This window comes from Bufo bufo, chromosome 7 (genome assembly GCF_905171765.1).
Source record: "Bufo bufo chromosome 7, aBufBuf1.1, whole genome shotgun sequence".
NCBI classification, from domain to species: domain Eukaryota; kingdom Metazoa; phylum Chordata; class Amphibia; order Anura; family Bufonidae; genus Bufo; species Bufo bufo.
Genome location: NC_053395.1, coordinates 193,409,241 through 193,430,089, shown reverse-complemented (window position 1 = coordinate 193,430,089; position 20,849 = coordinate 193,409,241). Strand labels below are relative to the sequence as shown.

The following is a 20,849-nucleotide window of genomic DNA, read 5'->3' as shown; positions in this document are numbered from 1 at the left end:
CTCACCGTTCTGATCCTGTGATGCCTGTCCTGCCCTTTCAACTATTTAAAGGATACGCAAGAACTCTCCCTGTCCTGACCTCAGCCTGTTTTCTTACTACAAGGATTGTCTGATCCCTCACTGCCTTGCACTGATGTCCCATGGGTTAGCTCCCAACCACACCAGGACTATTCTAAGAGGTAGCAGCCTGGTAGCTCCCCTGAAGCAAAGGCTAGATCCTTGCATAGGGGTTAAACTGTGAAAATTAGGGGAATGCCAGGATAACACCCTTAGGCCTCTTTCACACAAACGATACAGATTGGCTCTGGATGCGTTTAGGATGCGTTCAGTGAAAATCGCACCATTTTTCAAGAGATTTCAGTCAGTTTTGTCTGCGATTGTGTTCAGTTATTCAGTTTGTTCCGCGTGGGTGCAATGCGTTTTGATGCATTTTTCACGTGCGTGATAAAAAACTGAAAGTTTACAAACATCTCTTAGCAACCATCAGTGAAAAACGCATTGCATCCGGACTTCACTTCTATGGTGCCAGTGCTGCGTGAAAAACGTGGAATATAGAACATGCTGCATTTTTTTTTTTTAATGCAACGTAGAACTGATGCGTGAAAAAAAACGGTCATGTACACAGACCCTTTGAAATGAATGGGTCAGGATTCAGTGTGGGTGCTATGCGTTCACGTCACGAATTGCACCCACGCAGGAAAACTCACTCGTGTGAAAGGGGCCTTAGGTCTAGCCATAATTTGGTTGGTTGGTCTAGTAAATTCACAACTACTGCCCGTAACATTCATTTTGTGCTTTCTGTGGAAAGAACATTTAATAAAAACAATACTTGGCATCAAGGAATGTTTGGAGTTAAAAGGGGTTATCCAGGACTAGAATATTAATGTCCTGTTTTCAGGATAGGTCATAAATATTGGTGGGGTCCAACTTCTGGCACTCCTGCCAACCATCTGCTTGAAGAGGCTGTGGTGCTCTGGTTCCCAGTGGTGTCACTGGCTCTCTTCCCAGGCCAGTGATGTCACTTTCATTAATGACATGGCATATGGGCAGCTCAGTCCAATTCAAGTGAATGGGCCTGAGCTGCAATACCAAGCACAGCCGCTGTACGATGTACAATCCTGTGTCTGGTATACTTTGAGGAGGCCACAGTTCTCACAAAACGCTGCAATTTCTTCAAACAGCTGATTGGTGGCAGTTGTTTAACTCCCACTGATCAGATGTTAATATAGGTCATCAATATATATTCCTGGAAAACACCTTGGAACCTGTCATCAACTTTAAGCTGACTACTACGTACTAAGGGCAGTATAAAGTAGTGACAGAAATGCTGATTTCAGCGGTGTGTCCCTCATCAGCTAAAAGTAAGTGGTTGCCGAGAACCAGCATCATAATCATTGCAGCCCAGGCCTTCAAAAAAAGTCAAATCTACCTGAGAAGAGTCATGGTTATTCATAAATTCCTGCTCTCCTGCCCACCTGCTGATGGCTGACAGTCTAATACCTAGTTTTCTCCCTTTCTCTCTAGGAGAGAACTGCCAATCATCAGCAGATGGGCGGGAGAGCAGGAGATTAGGAATAACCAGGACACTTTTTCTAGGCCTGGGCTGCAATGATTATGATGCTGGTTCTCGGCAACCACTTCCTTTTAGCTCATGTGTGACACACCGCTGAAATCAGCATTTCTGTCACTACTTTATACTGCCCTCAGTACGGTCAGCATTAAGTTGATAACAGGTTTCCTTTAAGGGTTGTGAATAACTACAGTTAACAGCATTTGAGGAAGGTAGAATGAGATTAATGTGTAAGACATGATGAACATAACCCAAAAACAACATAATGTATAAAGACTACGTAGAGCAGGAAGAAAAAGATGGGGCTTCAATCAGAATGTCTACCATGTTCGGCAAGATTTTGTAACATATAATAGCTTTAGGCTATTATACTGTATGTTGGCCAGCTGTGGGGTCTGCATGGGGATTACTTCTAATTGTTGGGCTGCACCTGTACTTGCTTTTTGAAGCAATCCACAACATGCCCTCAGTTCTGACCAGATTTATTCTGTTACTGTACATGTGGATTGTAATAGCTCATTCATATGCATATTACTGCAATTTGCGGCAATGCGCAGTGTATATGTTCACCTGGAACTCCTTAACGACCAACGATGGATATAGCCGTAATGAAGAGGGTTCTAGTTTCTGCATCATTAAACCATATATCCAGCATGATGATCTGGTGGGCCACAATATAGCAGCAGAAGCTCAGTTGTAATACACCCGGTCTCTCAGTGCAACTGCCTGGAATGAAGCTAGCTCCAATCCTGGCAGTTTAATCCACTTAGGTGGTGCAATCAATAGCAACTGTGGCATCAAAGGTGTTGACAGAGGGATGCATTTAATAAAGACCCCAATGGCTGTCATCAGTACACTATCTTTTCTATTAGGCCATGCTATTATTTATTCCAAATGGCATTAAAAAATGTAGGATTTGTTATTTTTCCATTCCACACTCACAGAATAAAGGCTATTTTTAGTGTACAGCAAACAGCTAGAACCGGAACAATGGCAGGATTTTTTATATTTTTTTTGCAACTCCTGCTTACAAAAATGAATAAAAGCTAAACAATAAATGACATGCAACCCAAAACGGTGCCAATGAAAAATACATCTCGTCCTTCAAAAAAACAAGTACTCATACAGCTACGAGAGAAAAAAGAAAACAGTTATGGGTCCTACGACAGTCCTGGTCAGCACGGTCATTAAGAGCTTAATGGGCGTGATGATGTTTTTAGTACCTGGCCCTGTCAACTAAATTGGAGAGGAGACGGTAGGTGTAATGGTAACGCCCCCATTGCTCCTAGAGGCTCATTTGCTTATATTAAAACAGCATTTTTCTCAGCAATGCGGGCACATGGGAACATGGGACCCACACAGACGCCTTCAGCTGCCAAGTGCGCAAGTAACAGGTCAGCCAGTGTCATAGGTAGAAACCTGCTGACAGATGCACTTTAATTACTGTCTCCTTATCGCTTAGTCACACAGTTAGGCTACACGCACACGACCATATGTGTTTTGCGGATCCGCAAAAAAAATAAAAAACAGATGACATTCAGGTTTTTTTGCGGATCCATTGCAAGAATAGGACATGTTCTATTTTTTTTTGCAGGGATAAGGAACGGACATACTGATGCGGACAGCAATTTTTTGCGGACCTATTCAAATGAATGGGTCCGCATCCTACCCGCAAAAAAACAAAACAGAACAGACACGGAAACCAACAACGCTCGTGTGCATGTAGCATTACCCTAGCTTTAAAGAAACGCATAGTTCCTGCTCTCTGCTTCCCTCACTCTGTTACTCCTTCTGTAGGTTTGACATTGAATTCCAGTCTGAAGTATGGAATTTAAAAGCTAGAAAAACTGGGTAAGGTCAGAAAACGGCATATAAGAATATAAAATGTACTACAATAGGATGCACATGTAGCAAACAAACCACCACAAGATAGAGAAATAGCAAGTCCTACCTCTTTGCTCTCATCGAGATCTGACTCACTGCTAAATTCCTCTGTATTTAGATTTTCAAAATCAGATTCTCCAACAGCAATAGGTACAGTGACGGTGAGACTGGGGTTATGTATAAAAGACATGTAATCACTTTCATCAATGATGTATTTTTCAACACTGCTACCGATTCCACTTGTGGCAGTAGTCCCGTTCCCATCTTTCAGGTACTCAAACTCTTTGCCGATTTCCACAGTGGTGTGGTTGGATATGCAGCTGTCTTTCTGGTTTTGCATGTCTTCCAAAGGTTTATTTTCCTCTAATTCTTTCTTTTTCTTGACAAATGCGTTCTGGACAAACTCCCGCGCGCTCTTCTTCACGTGAGCTATCCCAATGTGCATTCTGGCCACGGCAATTTGTAGATTATTCATTTCATTATCCTCGTCTGTGGCAGAAAGATTGTCAGAACTAAATGAGCTCAGCAGCAAAGCTAAGAACAGGTTTAACACCTACGGAAGCAATTAAAAGATAAGACAAAACATTAGGATTCTGCAATGTTGTTATGAATATAAACTAAATGCTAACTTTTTTCTTGGGTGTTGTAAATGAAAGAATTATTCTTTCAAATTTCAGGTCACACTGGTCCACTAGAAGGCCCCCCAGTGAACCTTAGGCATACCTGTTACCCTAATCCCCATACACAAAACCACACACTGGAAAACATGGCATAGAATTACCCCCCTTCCCTGCCATACTCTGGACAGAGGGGCAAGAAATGACCAATTTCCCCATTCACACATCTGCAAGCAATGAACAGAAAGATACTGAATTAAAGGGCTTTTCTGACCTCATGAAAAAGCTCATAATGTTGTGAAAGCAATACCTTACCGATCCCCTGCTGCCTACACTTCCGGTCTCTGTTCTTCCTGCTTCAGAGGTGATGTGTCGACATCGCTGACGTCACCACTGCTGACCGTAATTGGTGCAGCAGTCACATGTCAATACACTATCGCTGGATCAGGAAGAGACACCAGTAGAGTATGCTTAGGCACTACAGTGAGAGAGGATTGGTAAGGAGAATATAACTCCTTTTTGCTATTTTACACTATTGTAAGCTATTTTTTTTTTTTATGTGGAGCTTTATCCACCCTCCCAATGCACTAGCAACTACCGCAGCCCCATCCTCTATGATCCGCTAGGACCTCGAGTCACTTTACAAAGGACCCAAAATTACGGAAAGCAGGTAAGAATATTTTTAAAATCGAGTCCGCTATGCTGCAGTGATTTCAAGAAGCCATACTTTATAGTTTCCATTCATGTACATTAGCTCCAGCATACTAATATCTCAATGTCTAAAACACACCATGCTTTTCAATTGTAGCAACATGAATGACTTACCACTAAATTTCCGATAACCATCACCATCATGAACACTGTTAAACACATAGATTGTCCTGCCACCTCCATACAGTCCCACATGGTCTCGATCCATTCTCCACATAGCACTCGGAAGACAATCAGGAAGGAGTGGAAGAAGTCGTTCATGTGCCAGCGAGGAAGAGTACAAGTAGGTGCAATCTTACAGACACATTCCTTGTAGCTTTTACCAAACAGCTGCATACCGACCACGGCAAAGATGAACACTATGATGGCCAACACCAAGGTCAGGTTTCCCAAAGCTCCCACCGAGTTACCAATGATCTTGATCAGCATGTTGAGGGTAGGCCACGATTTTGCTAATTTGAAGACACGAAGCTGAGGAGGAAAAGCAAATGTATTAATATTAAATATCATTTGCTTTATTTCAGCTGCAATGTTTACGGTGTTATGGTGTGGATGTCTTTGTATGATGCTTGACTGGCCCAAATTTGCATTTTTTTAAATGCCCACAATTCTCAACTGACTCGTTATAGCTTATAATCCTTTTCCACTTGATTTCAGAGCCCCCCCCCCCCAAAAAAAAAAAAAAAAAAAAATAATAATAATTAAATAGTAGCTTTCTCTTAGCTACTCCCCTAAAACAATGTGTGGGGTGAACATTTATATCCACAATCTCTTGACTAACAGGGACCTCCTTGACCTATTGACCTCCTTGGACAGCGATTCATTTTTTTTTTTATTACTCTGGGAGAATTTATTCCACTGTCCTATAAACATTTATGTCAATCAAACCAATAGTAATCACTGTTTTAAAAGATTGCTATAGACACTGATCAATTTTTTTGTATACATACCAATCTGAATGATCTGAGAACGGACAACCCTTCCACATTCGAAAGGCCGAGTTCCATCAAACTGAGACTGACTATAATACTATCAAATATGTTCCATCCGACTTGGAAATAATAATATGGATCAAGGGCGATCAGCTTAAATATCATCTCTGCTGTAAAAATACCCGTGAAGACCTATAAAGAAGAAGATGGCATATGTGATTATTATTTGCTCAACTTAGTACAAATAAAGGAATCAAAATTTCACATATTAAACTTAATAAGCCGTAGCCGAATTTTAACATGCCTAAAAGTATAAATGTGACTGTGTCCTGTGTAGCAGGGTTGAAAAAAGAAGCAAAAAAACAGGAATGAAAAGCAATATCGGCATTTTCTGTGCTGCATTGTGCCAGAACATATTGTAAGTACTGTGGTCTCTTCCAGGTCTAAAAACGGAAAATACAATATGAAATTGCATAATGATTTGACAAAGATCGATTTAGAATGGTTAGGGCTTGAGCAAAAAAAGCAGACTTTATCCTCCTGGAATAGAGTGACCGTCATCCTTACTGCAGCTTTACTGATTACTAAAGTCTAATGTGTTTTAGATCATAATCCAGATTCATGGTTGCGCATTTAAAGGAAACATTCACATTTACAGTCAGCTTCTATTATTCCAATGCAACATAAATAAATAAAAAATGCATATTTCACAAATGGTCTTCGTTAAAATATCGTTTTGAGTATACAGATCCTCCTATGGAGACCTACACCAATCAACCAAATTAATAAAGCCACTGCCAGGTGAAGTAAATAACACATGATAAATAACACATGATAATGGCCTCAGTCAAGGGGAAGAATATATGAAAGGGGTTGGCGCATTTTACACTTTGGTGGTATATTGCTAGGATACGCCTCCAATGTCAGATAGGTGTGGGTCCTACCACTGGGACTTGAACCTATCTCTAGAATGGGGTCCCCAAAGTGAACGAGGGCGCACCTCGCAAGTGCAGCCACTCTTCATTCACTTCTCTGCTGAAAATAGCTGGCTACTTCCAGAACTCCCATGGAGATGAGTGGAGAGGTGCGCTCTCCATTCACTTCTATGGGAGTTCTAGAAATAGCTGGCCAGCTTGGGGTGTCAATCTTGTTTAGTAGATAAATAATTCTATTATCTATTACCCCAATTCTCAAATTGGGGTAATAACCTGTCTTGTTTTACTGTTATCGAGGTGTCCACAGTGACATTAAAAAACGTATTTTACATATACAGTTAGTTTTACTGTACAGTATGTCCAACAGACACACCAGGGCCCTCCAAAGGAACGGGCGGTGGCAAAAATGTTGCAGGAGACGGCCAGAGCTGCCACTGTCATCCAGCGGTTGTGTTTTGATGACCAACCCCGCCCAGGAGAAAGCTCTGTGCTCTCACCTGTCCTGAACCTGCCTCTTTTCTTTGCAGCTCCTTCTGCCAGGCAAGTAATTGACATGCTTATTGAGGAAAAGCTTATTGAGGACAGTTAGCAGATACTGGCCACTCCTTCACCCTGCTACTGTCTTTATTGGGCTAACACAATGTCATCTTATGTACTTTTTATCCAGGTCCTCTACACTGTGCATTCCTAATCTTTATGCAACTGTTATGTTCATGTAATGTGTCTGGTTCACCAGCAGGTGGCAGCAAATATGGCAAAGCTATAGTTAGGTAGAATGGAGTGTTCCATTCCATGCTAACCCCCCTCTGGAAAGAAGTGGGCTAGTCCTACTTCCTGCAGGAAGGGTGGGGACCAGTTATTTCCAGTCCAGTCTTCCCTAGACAGGAGAAGGGTATGCATGGGCACGTCTCTGCTGGCCATAAAGCTCTGGCCATAAAGCTCTGCTGGCCATAAAGGCAGAAACCTAAAGCTTCAGGAGCCAGGAGGAAAGTTCCCTGGCATAACCTAGAGTCAGACTACTGAGAGAATTGCAGCATACAGAAGAAGCAAAGTTATACAGCCAGCCTGTCAGTACAGCAGAGTCAGAGAGAAACAGAGATAAAGCAGAGTTGAGTTTGCCTGCCAGTTAATGCTAAAGCCTGCTGGAACCAAGACAACACCTGTAAACTGTTTGAAGAAATATTTATTCAAAGTAAAGCTGCCATTGAACTTCATCTCAAGGTCTGGACTCAAGTTATTCTTTTATCCCTCAATTATTCCCCCTATTTATTGCTTCAGAGCCAAAGCCTGGGGTCCAGTAGTATCCAGGTAGGAGCACCATGACACAATAAGAGATGTTTTAGGCAGCACTATACCACTCGGCATTCCTACACCTGAGATGCGCTATAGAGAGGGCCCTGCAGGGAGGCACCGTTGCACTTCCTCACTGTAGGCGTTAAAGTAGTGACTATGACAGATGCATGGGAGCAGGTGTCGTGAGCGGTCAGGGACGCGTCCATGAGACTGGTGAGGGTGACATAGGTAATGAGCAAACAGCAGTGGATGATGATGTAGCCAATCGCATGTGGTAGCTGGGTGAAGAGGAGCTTCATCATCATGGGGTGAGGGTGGCTTTCCTGCCCAGCCAGTAGTGTGGCATCACAGTGTTTAGTGCAGCAGGGGGCATAGTTACCCCAAGGAGAACTCACCTTTCAACAAAAAATGTTGCAAGATTAATTTTTATAAAGATGAATCAGGCGTGGATTAGTCAGGATTTCCACACACTGGTGCCTGATGCATCAGATTAGATAATTCTGGCATTAATGTTCTGACTGCAGTGTGCTGCCATAGCAGAACATTATGAAATATGGCCCGTTACTTCTGACCACGTGCTTCAGCCACTACTCAGATGCTGCCCCATGCCTGATGCCACACACCTGCTGCCTCTGCTGCCCTCTTCAAGTACTGCCACCATCTTGTGCTGTTGCTGGCACTGCTGTTGCCTCCCTACTCTGTGACTTGGCCACTATGTTGACTCCTCATGTTGTTTCCACCCTCCTCACTGTGTGACTGGGCCACTTTGTTAACTCCTCATGCTGTTGTCACATGCACCACTCTGTGACTGGGCCACTATGTTTCCTCATGCTGTTGCCAGCCTCACCACTCTGTGACTGGGCCACTATGTTGACTCCTCATCCTGTTGCCACCCTCACCACTCTGTTCTGGGGCCACTAGTGCACCTGTATGGCCTTGTTGACATCATTGTTTATTTTATTCTTCTTCTAATCTGTCAGAAGATTGGAAAACACTACGGATTGGAAAACACTACGGTCTTTGGAGCATCCGTAAGCCCTCGATCGCATAGTGTCACTGTGGGGAGTGGGGGAAACCCCCCACCGTGCGGTGTCAAAGGGTAAAAAGAGATCAGCCTGGCCAAAAGGGGTAATAAGGGAGCAGGTCACCTCCTACATCGTCCCTAATCCTCTCCCTGACTCCTCACCGTATGAGCGGACCCGATGGTAAGACGGCTCATACTCTGGAATCCTAGAGACCCTGAGTCGCCCTGGTAATCCCTCACCAAGGAGCAGGAAAGAGACGACCTGTTCATCCCAGTCATAGAGGAACAGGAGTCTCTATCTGAGGCCAGGCTGCAAGGAGAGGGAATCACATACAGCATATGAAGTTGGCAGGTAAGAGAAACCCAAAACACACTTACCTGCCACAGACACACTGACTGGAACCCGTGCACAAGTGCTGCTGTCCACACCAACATTAAAGGACACAGCACAAAGCACAACCACACATGAACCCAGGAGACCCATAGCTGCAATAAACGTGAGACAGGAAAATGTCTAGCAAACATGCTGGACACCAAACATCACCAGCCATGTAACACAACACAAGACATACAACACCGTGAACATAACCCACCAAACCAAAAGATAAGAAGGGAAAGAGACACCATAATAACATCAATGACCACAAGGGTGGCCCTCACTGGACAGATGGTAAAAGCCAAGAACAGTGAACCACCAGCATACACCAAGGCTGGAGGAACACTGAGCTTCAGGCATCCAGCAGAGGCTAAATAGCCCAAGCAGCCACACCCACACACACATAAGCCCAGTGTTCACAAAACACTAGGAAAGGAGTAAACCCTTCCAACACCAGACAGAGGAAGGAAGAAACTTAAAGGGGAAGCGCACACACAAGCATACAAAACCACACGTTACCACCAGCAACAGTATGCGTGGCAACCATGTCACGGCAATCACCCAGAAGGCCGAGGCACTGTCACCGCATGCTCTCACAGCAACACGTTGCCACAGGCAAGTGTGGCAACAGTGTCACAGCGCAAACCAAAGGCCATGACACACAGTCTGTATTTTGCATCAGGACTTGATTATGATTCGGAAGCCAAAAGCAGGAGTGGGTCCAAAACACAGAAGACATGCAAATATTTCCATCACATGTCATCTCTGTTTTAGACCCACTCCTGTTTTTTCTTTACAAATACTGATCAATTAGTGACCAAATACTGACCATGTGAAAGCGGCTGCTCAAAAGACAGGATCAGTTTTTTATTTTTTTGGAGTTGTTCATCTCACAGGTCAGGAGAAGGGAAAAATAAACAGTGATGTCAACACAAACTTATTGCTGACACCCTCCCCACTCTTTTATGGGGCTACTACTTGTATCAGTGGCTAACAAAATAGGTTATTTATCAATCTATGTGGAAACAGCAGACAGTGTAAAATGAGACTGCTCTTTCCCACTATATTACAATCTTGGGCCACTGCACGGTTAAGTACATTATACCTGACGCTAATATTGACCTGTAAAGTTCACACTTTACTGATTTGGTCAATTACAACAGTTACTGTATGGTGAGCCAAAATCAGGAGCCAATCCTACTCAGATAAAGTATCATAAAAAGTTATGCACCTTTTCTGTGTTTTTGACCCCTAACTGACCAAATTAAGTGTGAACTGAGTGTGGCAAAGTGTGAACTGAGCCTAATAGTGACACACAGTCATTATACAGCTAACAGAAATGATTCAAAAGCATATGTTTGCACTGCCACAACATGGATTAAAATAACCTTTTTTTTTCCTCCACTACTTTATTGGCACTGCCTCTATGTCCTTCTTTTGTTCCACTAAAGAGTCAGTGGGACACAGCTCCTGCAGGGAGACATATCGTATTTTTCGCCCCATAAGACGCAATTCCCCCCCCCCAAAGTGGGGGGGAAATGGCAGTGCGTCTTATGGGGCGAATGCTACCGTTTACACTGATACACCGTCGACCGCATGCTGAACAGTGCGGTCGGAGGTGTATCAGCAAGGAGGGAGGAGTGGCTGGAGGCCGGCATCTAGTTTTGTAATGGCAGCGGGGCCCGGTGCAGTCATTGTATTCTATTGCACCGGGCCCCGCTCACTGTACTAATCTTATCTAACTGCAGGCAATGTTTAACTATGGAATATCTTCAATCCAGCAGCCTGTACTTAAGTCCGTAGCAGGCAGGAGGCTGGGCGGGCGGGCACTGGCAGCGCAACTCACTATGTCACGCGCCTGCTCCACCCACTTTATGAATGAAGCAGGCGGCACGGGCATGTGACTAGTGAGTTCCGCTGCCAGTGCCCGCCCACCTGTCCAGTCTCCTGCCTGCTACTTGCTACGGACGTAAGTACGGGCTGCTGGATTGAAGATATTCTATAGTTAAACATTGCCTGCAGCTAGATACGATTAGAATACGATGACTGCACTGGGCCCCACTGCCATTACAAAACTAGTGTAGATGCCAGCCCCCACCCCCTGTATTGGTGGTCATTCACAATACTAAGGGACACTGTTATGGGGGGGATCTGTGGATGACACATAGCATAAGATGCTATTTATCTGTCATCCACAGATCCCCCCATAGCAGTGTCATGCCATCCACAGATGCCCCCATAACAGTGCCATCCACAGACGCCCATAATAGTGCCATCCACAGACCCACATAACAGTGTCAGCCACAGATCCCCCATAATAGTGTCATCCACAGACCACCATAACAGTGTCATCCACAGATCCCCCATAACAGTGTCATCCACAGATCCCCCATAATAGTGTCATTCACAGGCTACCATTAGTTAAAAGCCCACCAAAAGCACACCTTTTGCTTAAAACATTTTTTTTTTATTTTCCTCCTCAAAAACCTAGGTGCGTCTTATGGGCCGGTGCGTCTTATAGGGCGAAAAATACGGTAGTTTTTTTTTTCCTTTACTAAAGGCTGCTGTATGTTTTTCTTTTTGTTAAGCTAGGGATTAGTTAGGACTCTTAGTGGCCTGCATGACAATGCGCACATCCCTATACTGTATGAGACCTCCCTGTCATACTGACGCATAGTAACAGCTTGACTACCAGAAAGGACTAGCTATGCATATTGCTGCAATGCACAGTGATGCACACCAAGAAACACTCTCTCTGCAGGCCGGGATATAGCTGATTTAATGCTCTTCATGACAAATTAATTCAGAACAAAGCAAATTTCTTGGAGAAATTTAGCAAAGCATCCAAATCGAATTTTTGAAAAATGCAATCACTTGCATTATGAAAATGGTTGTCGTCATCTAACAACCTTTTTAAAGGGGTTGTCTCACCAAATCAACCCCTTTGTGTACTGAAACCCATTGTGGGAGAACACAGAAAAAAAACCCGAATAAAATAGTAAAATGAATATTTAGAAAAGTGATTCCACTATATGAGTTATATGAGTGGAAGAAAAAAGGAAGCTCCTGCTGTAGGTAGCTGCTAAATTCCCAGTAAGTGCGTGGACCTGTCATTTAGATATTTCCAGAGGTACCGCACTAAATGACAATCTGTTCAATAATTCATCTCTTCAAAGTACACGAAAGGGAGAATAAACAATGAAACTGACAACCTCAGTCAAAGTGTGGTTGCTAATTACGCAGCATCCAAAGTGCACTGTGGCCTATTAATTTTTCATGCCTTTGGTATAAAAGGATAAAACACAGAGCAAAATCTTTGGTGGCAGGTGAGGAAAACTTTTGGGGAGGATCCTGGAAAATCCAGAGACATTATAACACTTACAGGAGTCGAATTCCAAACCATTGAAAGAAATTATGACCACATTACAACTGTGGTTACCAGACACAGAAGCCTGTGAACACTACAACTTTGTGCAGCATTTTGCATATATACTGTATATACTGCTATAGAGCTCTGATGCTGTATTCCCCACACCGATAACTAGCAGAATTTTGGGAAACTACAGCCACTAATAGGAGGACTAATCTGTTTTCAGTCCCCAAAGACTTCAAGAGGAGCGGCCTATGTCTATGAAGATAAAAGCGGATTGTGTGAATGGGAATGGGCACTGAAGCTCTATTTGTTCTTCTACCCATAATAAAATATATTAGAAAGTGCTAAAGAATTAGTGCAAAAATACTGCGTCACTCTCTATCCTGCCACAAACAACTAGAGTACAATTTTTATATGTACAATTTTCCCTAAAATTAGAAATTCCTTTTATAACAACTACCTAATATACACAATATCTAGTAGGCACTACAGCTTAGTCCATATGCCCGGGATGTAACGATCATGGGGCTGCATACCAAAATTTAGAACTGAGTCCTTCTCTATCTATTCTGATCACCTACAGCAGCCAGAGCATTCAAGATATGGAAATCTCATGGTAATTTTAGGCTCTACTCTGTCCCTAGTGGTTCTCCTTCTTTTCTTGATATCCTACCCAATTGCCAACAGTTTTCCTTTCTTTATTCCCTTCCATCATTGCCACTAATCTCTCATTTATCTTCTGGAACACCTGGTCTACTCTTTCCTAATCCATTATCCTCTATCCACTATCATCTACTATGTTAACTCTCTCCTTGACCCCTTACAATCTGGTTTCCGCACTCTACACTGTACAGAAACTACCATTAGTGTCAAATGGCCTCCTGACAGCTAAATGCACCATCTCCTATTTGGCTCCAATCTATAGACCATCAGGACATTGCTCTCTTTTGGCTTTCTTCCTATGTTTCTGGCTGCTTTTTTTGTGAATTATTTGCTGGCTTTACTTCTCTCCCACTTGCTGTTGGGGTTCCTCAGGGTTCAAACCTAGGTTCTCTACTCTATTCTCTCTTCAGAACACCCAGTTGAACAGACTATCAGTAGATTTGGTTTTCAGTGCCATGCTGGCGACACTCAACTTTATACCTCATCCCGTGACATCACCCTAGCACTACTACTAAACACCAGTGACTGTCTGCTGTGCCTAGCATCATGTCTGACCTCTATCTGAAACTGAATCTTTCAAAAACTGAACTAGTTGTGTTTCTCCATCTACTAAGCTACTTAAGCCTGATATTTTTCTTTCAGTGGGTGGCACTACAATAATGCCTAGGCATCATGCCCACTGTCTGAGTTTCATGTTAAATATATCTTTTCTTTGATCTCTATATTCAGTCACTCACCCTCTCATGCCACCTGCACCTCAAAAACATATCTATAATACTCCCTTTTCTTACCGTAGAACAACAAAAACTCTCATTGTCGCCCTGATCCATTCACATTTTGATTACTTTAACTCATTGTTAATCGGTCATCCCTTCAATAAACTTTACCCTCTCCAATCTATTCTGAATGCCGCAACCAGGCTCATCTATCTGTCTAACTGCTACTCCAATGCCTCCACCCTGTAGCAATCATTACACTGGTTGCCCATAGACTATAGGATTCAATTTAAACGTCTCACTCTCACCCACAAAGCTCTCCACAGTGCTACACCTCCCTACATCTCTTCCCTCAGTTCTGTCTACCATCTTACCGGTGCTCTCCGTTCAGCTAATGACTTACGACTAACATCCACCATGATCCGAACACCTCATGCCCGTCTCAAAGACTTCTCTAGAGCTACACCAGTTCTCTGGAATTCCCTACCCCAAGCAATTAGGTTAAGTCACAACATCCACAGTTTTGGGCACTTCCTAAAAACACATCTTTTTAGGGGGCTTATCACATTCTCTATCTTACTCTTCTCCAATTCCCCCCCCCCCCCCCCCTTCCCTCATCGTCATTCTTCAGAGCTGGATCTAACATCCAACTGTATCCACCACACCCCATGCACTCAAAATCACTACTGGTATTGGTTTGTGGCTGCCTCATGCAGCCTTATATCTCTTCCTTATTTTGTTAAGATGGCTGGACCATTGTACAAAACAAGCACTTTGTTACTTTTTGCGTGACCTCTACCTCCTCATAGATTGTAAGCTCTTGTGAGCAGGGTCCTCATTCCTCTTGTTCTAAATGTTTGCTTGTTGGTTGCTATGTAATGTATGACTTTGTTTGTACATGAACTCTCCGATTGTAAAGCGCTTCAGAATATGTTGGAACTATATAAATAAAGACTGCAACACCAAGAAGCACAAGCCGTAATGTTATGCAAATCGAGAAAGTAGCAGGTGTCTCTAAGATCTGCAGATGACCACATTTTCAAGAACCTAACTCCACTCTTTGGGATGTGGGAGAGGCACAAAAACCAGATTGATTAATAAGTCTTGTGGGATAATTGTGTGATATCTCCAGTTTGTCAACGTGCCAGTTATCTCCACTTGTCGCAAAATGATAGGGGCAGAGACCTTCAACTGAGAGGCCTTGGTTTATTACTCCAGCAGACCACTATGTGTCTCAGTGGTTGCGAGAATAATGATAGAATGAAAAGAGGTGCACAAAGGCGGACCTCTGCACGGACAAATTATCTGGTTAGAGGAATGATGCATAGTGATCCATTCTGTACTGTAAGTGAAATAGAACGTCACATCCAAAACCTAGGGTGGCAAACAAAGTCTACACAAACCATCAGAAGGCCTTTGCACAACATTAGACTATGAGCCAGACGTCCAGCTACAGGTGTTCCACTGACCTCATGCCACCGCTTTCAAAGGCAATCATTGTGCACAGCAAGGTGGTAATGGAGACTGGAATGAAGGTCTAACCTTTTCAGCAATGAGTCCTGCTTTTGTCTCAGGCACAATAATAGCCTAGAGAACATGTGGGCAATGCTATGAAGGGTTCATCACACCAGTCCTACTCCTGGTATTATGGTGTGGGGTGGCATAATGTATGGTAGCCATACCCTTCTAGTATTCATTTCATAAACACTAACAGCTCATTGTTACATTGATTTTGGCCATTTCTCCAAAGGAGCTTTCTTTTTTTTTACAAAGATAGGCCACCTAATGCTCATGCTAGAGCAGCCTGCATGGCCTATATGTGTTACCATGGCAAGCAGTGTCTGCTGACTTGTCTTCCATTCAGCACATCTTGGACATCATTGGTCAGCAATTGCAAAGGGAGCTGCCAGCAGCGGATCTTGATGATTTGCATGCCCAAGTGCATTCAGCGTGGCAGAACATCTCTCAGACAACCATTAATAACCTCATTGATAGCATGCCAAATCAGGTAAGCACTCGTATTTCTTCAAGTGGCGCTCATAGTCCATACTGAATAGACTGAGATGTTTTGAATATTTTGTTTCCATTTTTATAATTTGCATATCATTAACATATCTATTGATCCTTGGATTTCCATAATTCCATAACTTTACGTTCTTAGTGTTGCAATTTCAACGTTGTCGAATGTATGTAGGGAATCATTCTATTTCAATGCTATGCCTACAGTTATATAACACTGGCGGTTATAGCACTGAGCAGGTCACACAATCGCACAGAATGGGATCGCCTAGTTCTGAAATGTGTAGGATGTAAACATGATCTGATCGTTTGAGTCCCAACCTGACTTTTACATAGTAACATAGTAACACAGTTTGTAAGGCTAAAAAAAAAGACAACTTCCCATCCAGTTCAGCAAGTTGATCCAGAGGAAGGCAAAGAAAAACTCTGTGAGGTAGAAGCCAATGTTCCTCATTTTGTGGTAACAATGCAATAACGGATAAGACTGAAATACTCCGGACACAAAATAAACCATATAAAAAAGCAAGAGGACTGTTATGATAAAGAAGCAACTAGTCGTTACAGCAATCATAGTCCTCAGCAGGAGCAGACATATCGCATGTGTAACCCTTACAGTTTCCTGAGAAAGCAAGAGAGCCCATTGTTACCTTAAAAGCAGATTTGCATTGTCTATTATACAGCAAGAAAGAGACTAAATAAATGATTTCCATGGCTCACAACTACTGGTTGTTAATTGAAGAGACACAACCAGGTGCTCTATGCTGTGCTATTTAAGAGCAAGAGGCCCATATACTTCTTGCATGAGAGCCCCTAAGTTTGCTGTGGACCTCTGAGGTAAATCCTCTTTGGGTATCGATTCTAAATCTGGAAGAACATTGAGGGATCTGCCATAAAGTCTGCTGTGCCTTTCTACATGCCATAGCTGGAGGTGAGCTCTACAGCACAAAACAGTCAAGGAAATCAAGAAGGCTGTATTTTAGAAAACAATCAAATTTCAGACTGCTAAAATATATATATATATAAAAAGAAGCATGTATATATGTATGTATGCATGTTCCGCGATCACTCAAAAACGCAACCATCGATTTCAACAAAACTTGGTATACACATCCTTTGCTACCTGGAAAGAAATCTTGTGGGGGTCTCAGCTCTCTACCATGTACAGTTCCTGAGATATTCCCCCAAAAAATGCAAATATGGCACATCACATGACCTACATTAGCCAATTGAAGCCTGCAGGTCTTTCTCTTCATATTCCAACTGCCATACACACGGTCACATGTCTCTTATCAGCCAATAGAAGCTCGCAGGTCCTTAGTCTCCACATACGCACAGTTTTACACCCAGCCAGTCATTTTTCTTCACTGCTGCAGGTCAGCTTTAAAGGTGCAGGGAGCTGTGGAGGACACTGTTAAGGGAGTGGAGTGCTGTGGAGGTCACAGTTCAGGGGGCAGTTAGGGTTGCCATTCAGGACACCCTCAAAAGATGGACTTAAAAACCCTGCACCCAGGACCAGCTACGCCATGTCCAACCTGGTTAGGCCACGCCCCTCCCACTCCGCAGCTGACAGGGATTGAAAAAATGAAGGTAAAAATCTACTTCTGTCAGCTTCAGGGGTGGGGGGGACAGTGACTTTCTCCCTGCAGCTCACGCTCAGACAACACAGTGCTACTGTCTGAGAGTGAGCTGTTCAAAAGGACATCCCTGCGTGAGATATTCCCGAAAAATGCATTAGCCCATAGAAGCCTGGTCACATGACCCTTATCAGCCAATAGAAGCTTTATATTCATTCAGCAGGACCTGCACTGACGTCACTGCGCTCACCACGTGGTAAGCACGATTACGTCATCAAAGATCCTTTTGCAGGTCTTGAAAGATGAAGAAAGAAGATGATTCCGGCTGTGCGAACAAGAGGATGAGGCGAGTTAAATTATATATTTTTTTTAACCCCTCAAGCAACATTTAGTAAGCATTCTGTATTAAGAATGCTATTATTTTCCTTTATAACCATGTTATAAGGGAAAATAATAAAATCTACAGAACACCTAACCCAAACCCGAACTTCAGTGAAGAAGTCTGGGTTCGGGTCTGCGTACCACATTCAGTTTTTTCCAGGGCTTTTTTCTCAGAGAAAAGGTGCTGGAACTCACGCCCCCTCCGCTGGCCATGCCCCAACCCACCCCAAGGACCGCCCCCAAAAACCGCCCCTTTAGAGAACAGGGATGCAAGTAAAATTTGGGGGGGCTATAAAAGTCCAGCCCAGCAAAGAAACCCTCCAGATGGGGATGGCACGGTTAATGGGGGATCTGGGGATGGCACTGTTAATGGGGGATCTGGGGATGGCACTGTTAATGGGGGATCTGGGGATGGCACTGTTATGGGGTGGAGGATCTGGGGATGGCACTGTTATGGGGGATCTGTGGATGGCATCCACAGATCCCCCATCATATAACAGTGCCATCCACAGACCCCCCCATCCTATAACAGTGCCATCCACAGACCCCCCCACCCTATAACAGTGCCATACACAGACCCCCCCCCTTAACAGTGCCATCCACAGACACCCCACCCCATAACAGTGCCATCCACAGACCCCCCCACCCCATAACAGTGCCATCCACAGACCCCCCCACCCCATAACAGTGCCATCCACAGACCCCCCACCCCATAACAGTGCCATCCACAGACTCCCCCCACCCCATAACAGTGCCATCCACAGACCCCCCCACCCCATAACAGTGCCATCAACAGACCCCCCCACCCCATAACAGTGCCATCCACAGACCCCCCCCCTTAACAGTGCCATCCACAGACCCCCCCACCCCATAACAGTGCCATCCACAGACCCCCCCACCCCATAACAGTGCCATCCACAAACCCCTTCACCCCATAACAGTGCCATCCACAGACCCCCCCCTTAACAGTGCCATCCACAGACCCCCCACCCCATAACAGTGCCATCTACAGACCCCCCACACCATAACAGTGCCATCCACAGACCCCCCCCTTAACAGTGCCATCCACAGACCCCCCCACCCCATAACAGTGCCATCCTCAGACCCCCCCACCCCATAACAGTGCCATCCACAGACCCCCCCACCCCATAACAGTGCCACCCACAGACCCCCCCTTAACAGTGCCATCCACAGACCCCCCACCCCATAACAGTGCCATCCACAGACACCCCCCACCCCATAACAGTGCCATCCACAGACCCCTCCCACCCCATAACAGTGCCATCCACAGACCCCCCCTTAACAGTGCCATCCACAGACCCCCCCCCACCCCTTAACAGTGCCATCCACAGACCCCCCCACCCCTTAACAGTGTCATCCACAGACCCCCCATTGCCGCTCCAGTACAGTTATAAAATGTGTAATTCAATTAATAATGATTCATGCGGCCCCTCTGTAGTATAACATTCAATATATCCTACTCACAGGGCTACTGTTATTACGTTATAATGCAGGCCGGCCGGGCAGACGAGCGGCAGAGTGACTGACTGACGTCACGTGCCTGCGCCGCCTGCTTCATTCATAAAGTAGGTGGCGCAGGCACGTGACGTCAGTCAGTCACTCTGCCGCTCGTCTCCCCTCGGCCGGCCTGCATTACGATATAACAGTAGCCCTGTGAGTAGGATATATTGAATGTTATACTACAGAGGGGGCAGCATGAATCATTATTAATTGAATTACACATTTTATAACTGTACTGGAGGGGCGGGGCCGGAGCACAGTGAACGCACCGGCCCCCAGCTCCTCCTCCCAGTCCCTCCCCGCTGATACATCGCAGCCTGCGATGCTGGAGCATGGCAGGCTGCGATGTCAAAAGGTGGCGGAACGCCGTTCAGGTGCGTTCCGCCAGAAAAAAAGCCCTGTTTTTTTCTCACTCGCGTGCAAAACGCATTGCACTCGCGCAGAAAAAAATGAACATCGGAAGGTATTAGCAGTGAAAACTGACTGCAATTGCGTACCTACTTGCGCGGGTTTCCTGCAATGCACACGCGACGCATTCAGAGCAAATCCGGAACGCCCGTGTGAAAGAGGCCAAAATGTGCTGTTTCCATAAAAATGCTCATAACCACATAGCTTTTTTACAAATACGGTAATATATGAATGAGCCCAAAACATTTTGACCAATGCTAGCCTATCTCAACCTAGGCATGTCAACACAATGAACAAATGTGATGTACAGACTTCCTATTTCAATGCAAATTAGGTCTTTTATTAGATGTGCTGCAAGTCGCTCTGTTCAATAACAGACGCCTGCACTTCTTCAGTTGTGCCATCTCAGCAGCAAGCATTTTGCAGAGTCAGAGCTTCCAGCAAGTAACCAGTGCACTGAAGCCACTGCAGCACTGGCAGCTTGTTAACCCAATAGATCAATGTATGTTCTCTTCCGTTCATTGGAGAATTAAAACACGGTTTGCAATTATTTGCCCTTGCTCTGCACAAAATGAATTTTCAATTACTTTGTGAATTGTTATAACTTGTGTAGCTTATGCTGGTACTGCACAGACCTTACATACCTTAAATACAATTGCTGTAAAATGTATTTTATATGAATACAAAAACATCTACATATAAAAAAAACATTAGGAAAAAAAACAATGATCACATAGCAAAAACTCATGCCTTTCCCGTGATGTGTATTTTTGGCTTTTTACTGGCGAAAAATGTCACTTGTAAAATCCCTACTGCTGAAAAATGCATTGCAAATGGTTTTGCTGTGCGTTA

At 44.1% G+C, this 20,849-nt stretch overlaps 1 protein-coding gene across 11 annotated transcripts in view; it reads right to left on the bottom strand.

Annotated features, from left to right (window-relative positions):
• LOC121009050 (sodium channel protein type 2 subunit alpha-like) overlaps positions 1 to 20,849 on the bottom strand; it is a 190,344-nt gene that overhangs the window by 70,274 nt on the left and 99,221 nt on the right. For all 11 annotated transcript variants that reach the window (XM_040441962.1, XM_040441961.1, XM_040441963.1 and 8 more), the window contains 3 exons: positions 5,733 to 5,906; positions 4,897 to 5,253; positions 3,522 to 4,007 (listed from right to left, as the gene is read on the bottom strand). In XM_040441962.1, coding sequence (XP_040297896.1) covers positions 3,522 to 4,007; positions 4,897 to 5,253; positions 5,733 to 5,906 — 1,017 coding nt within the window. The remainder of the gene's footprint in view (positions 1 to 3,521; positions 4,008 to 4,896; positions 5,254 to 5,732; positions 5,907 to 20,849) is intronic.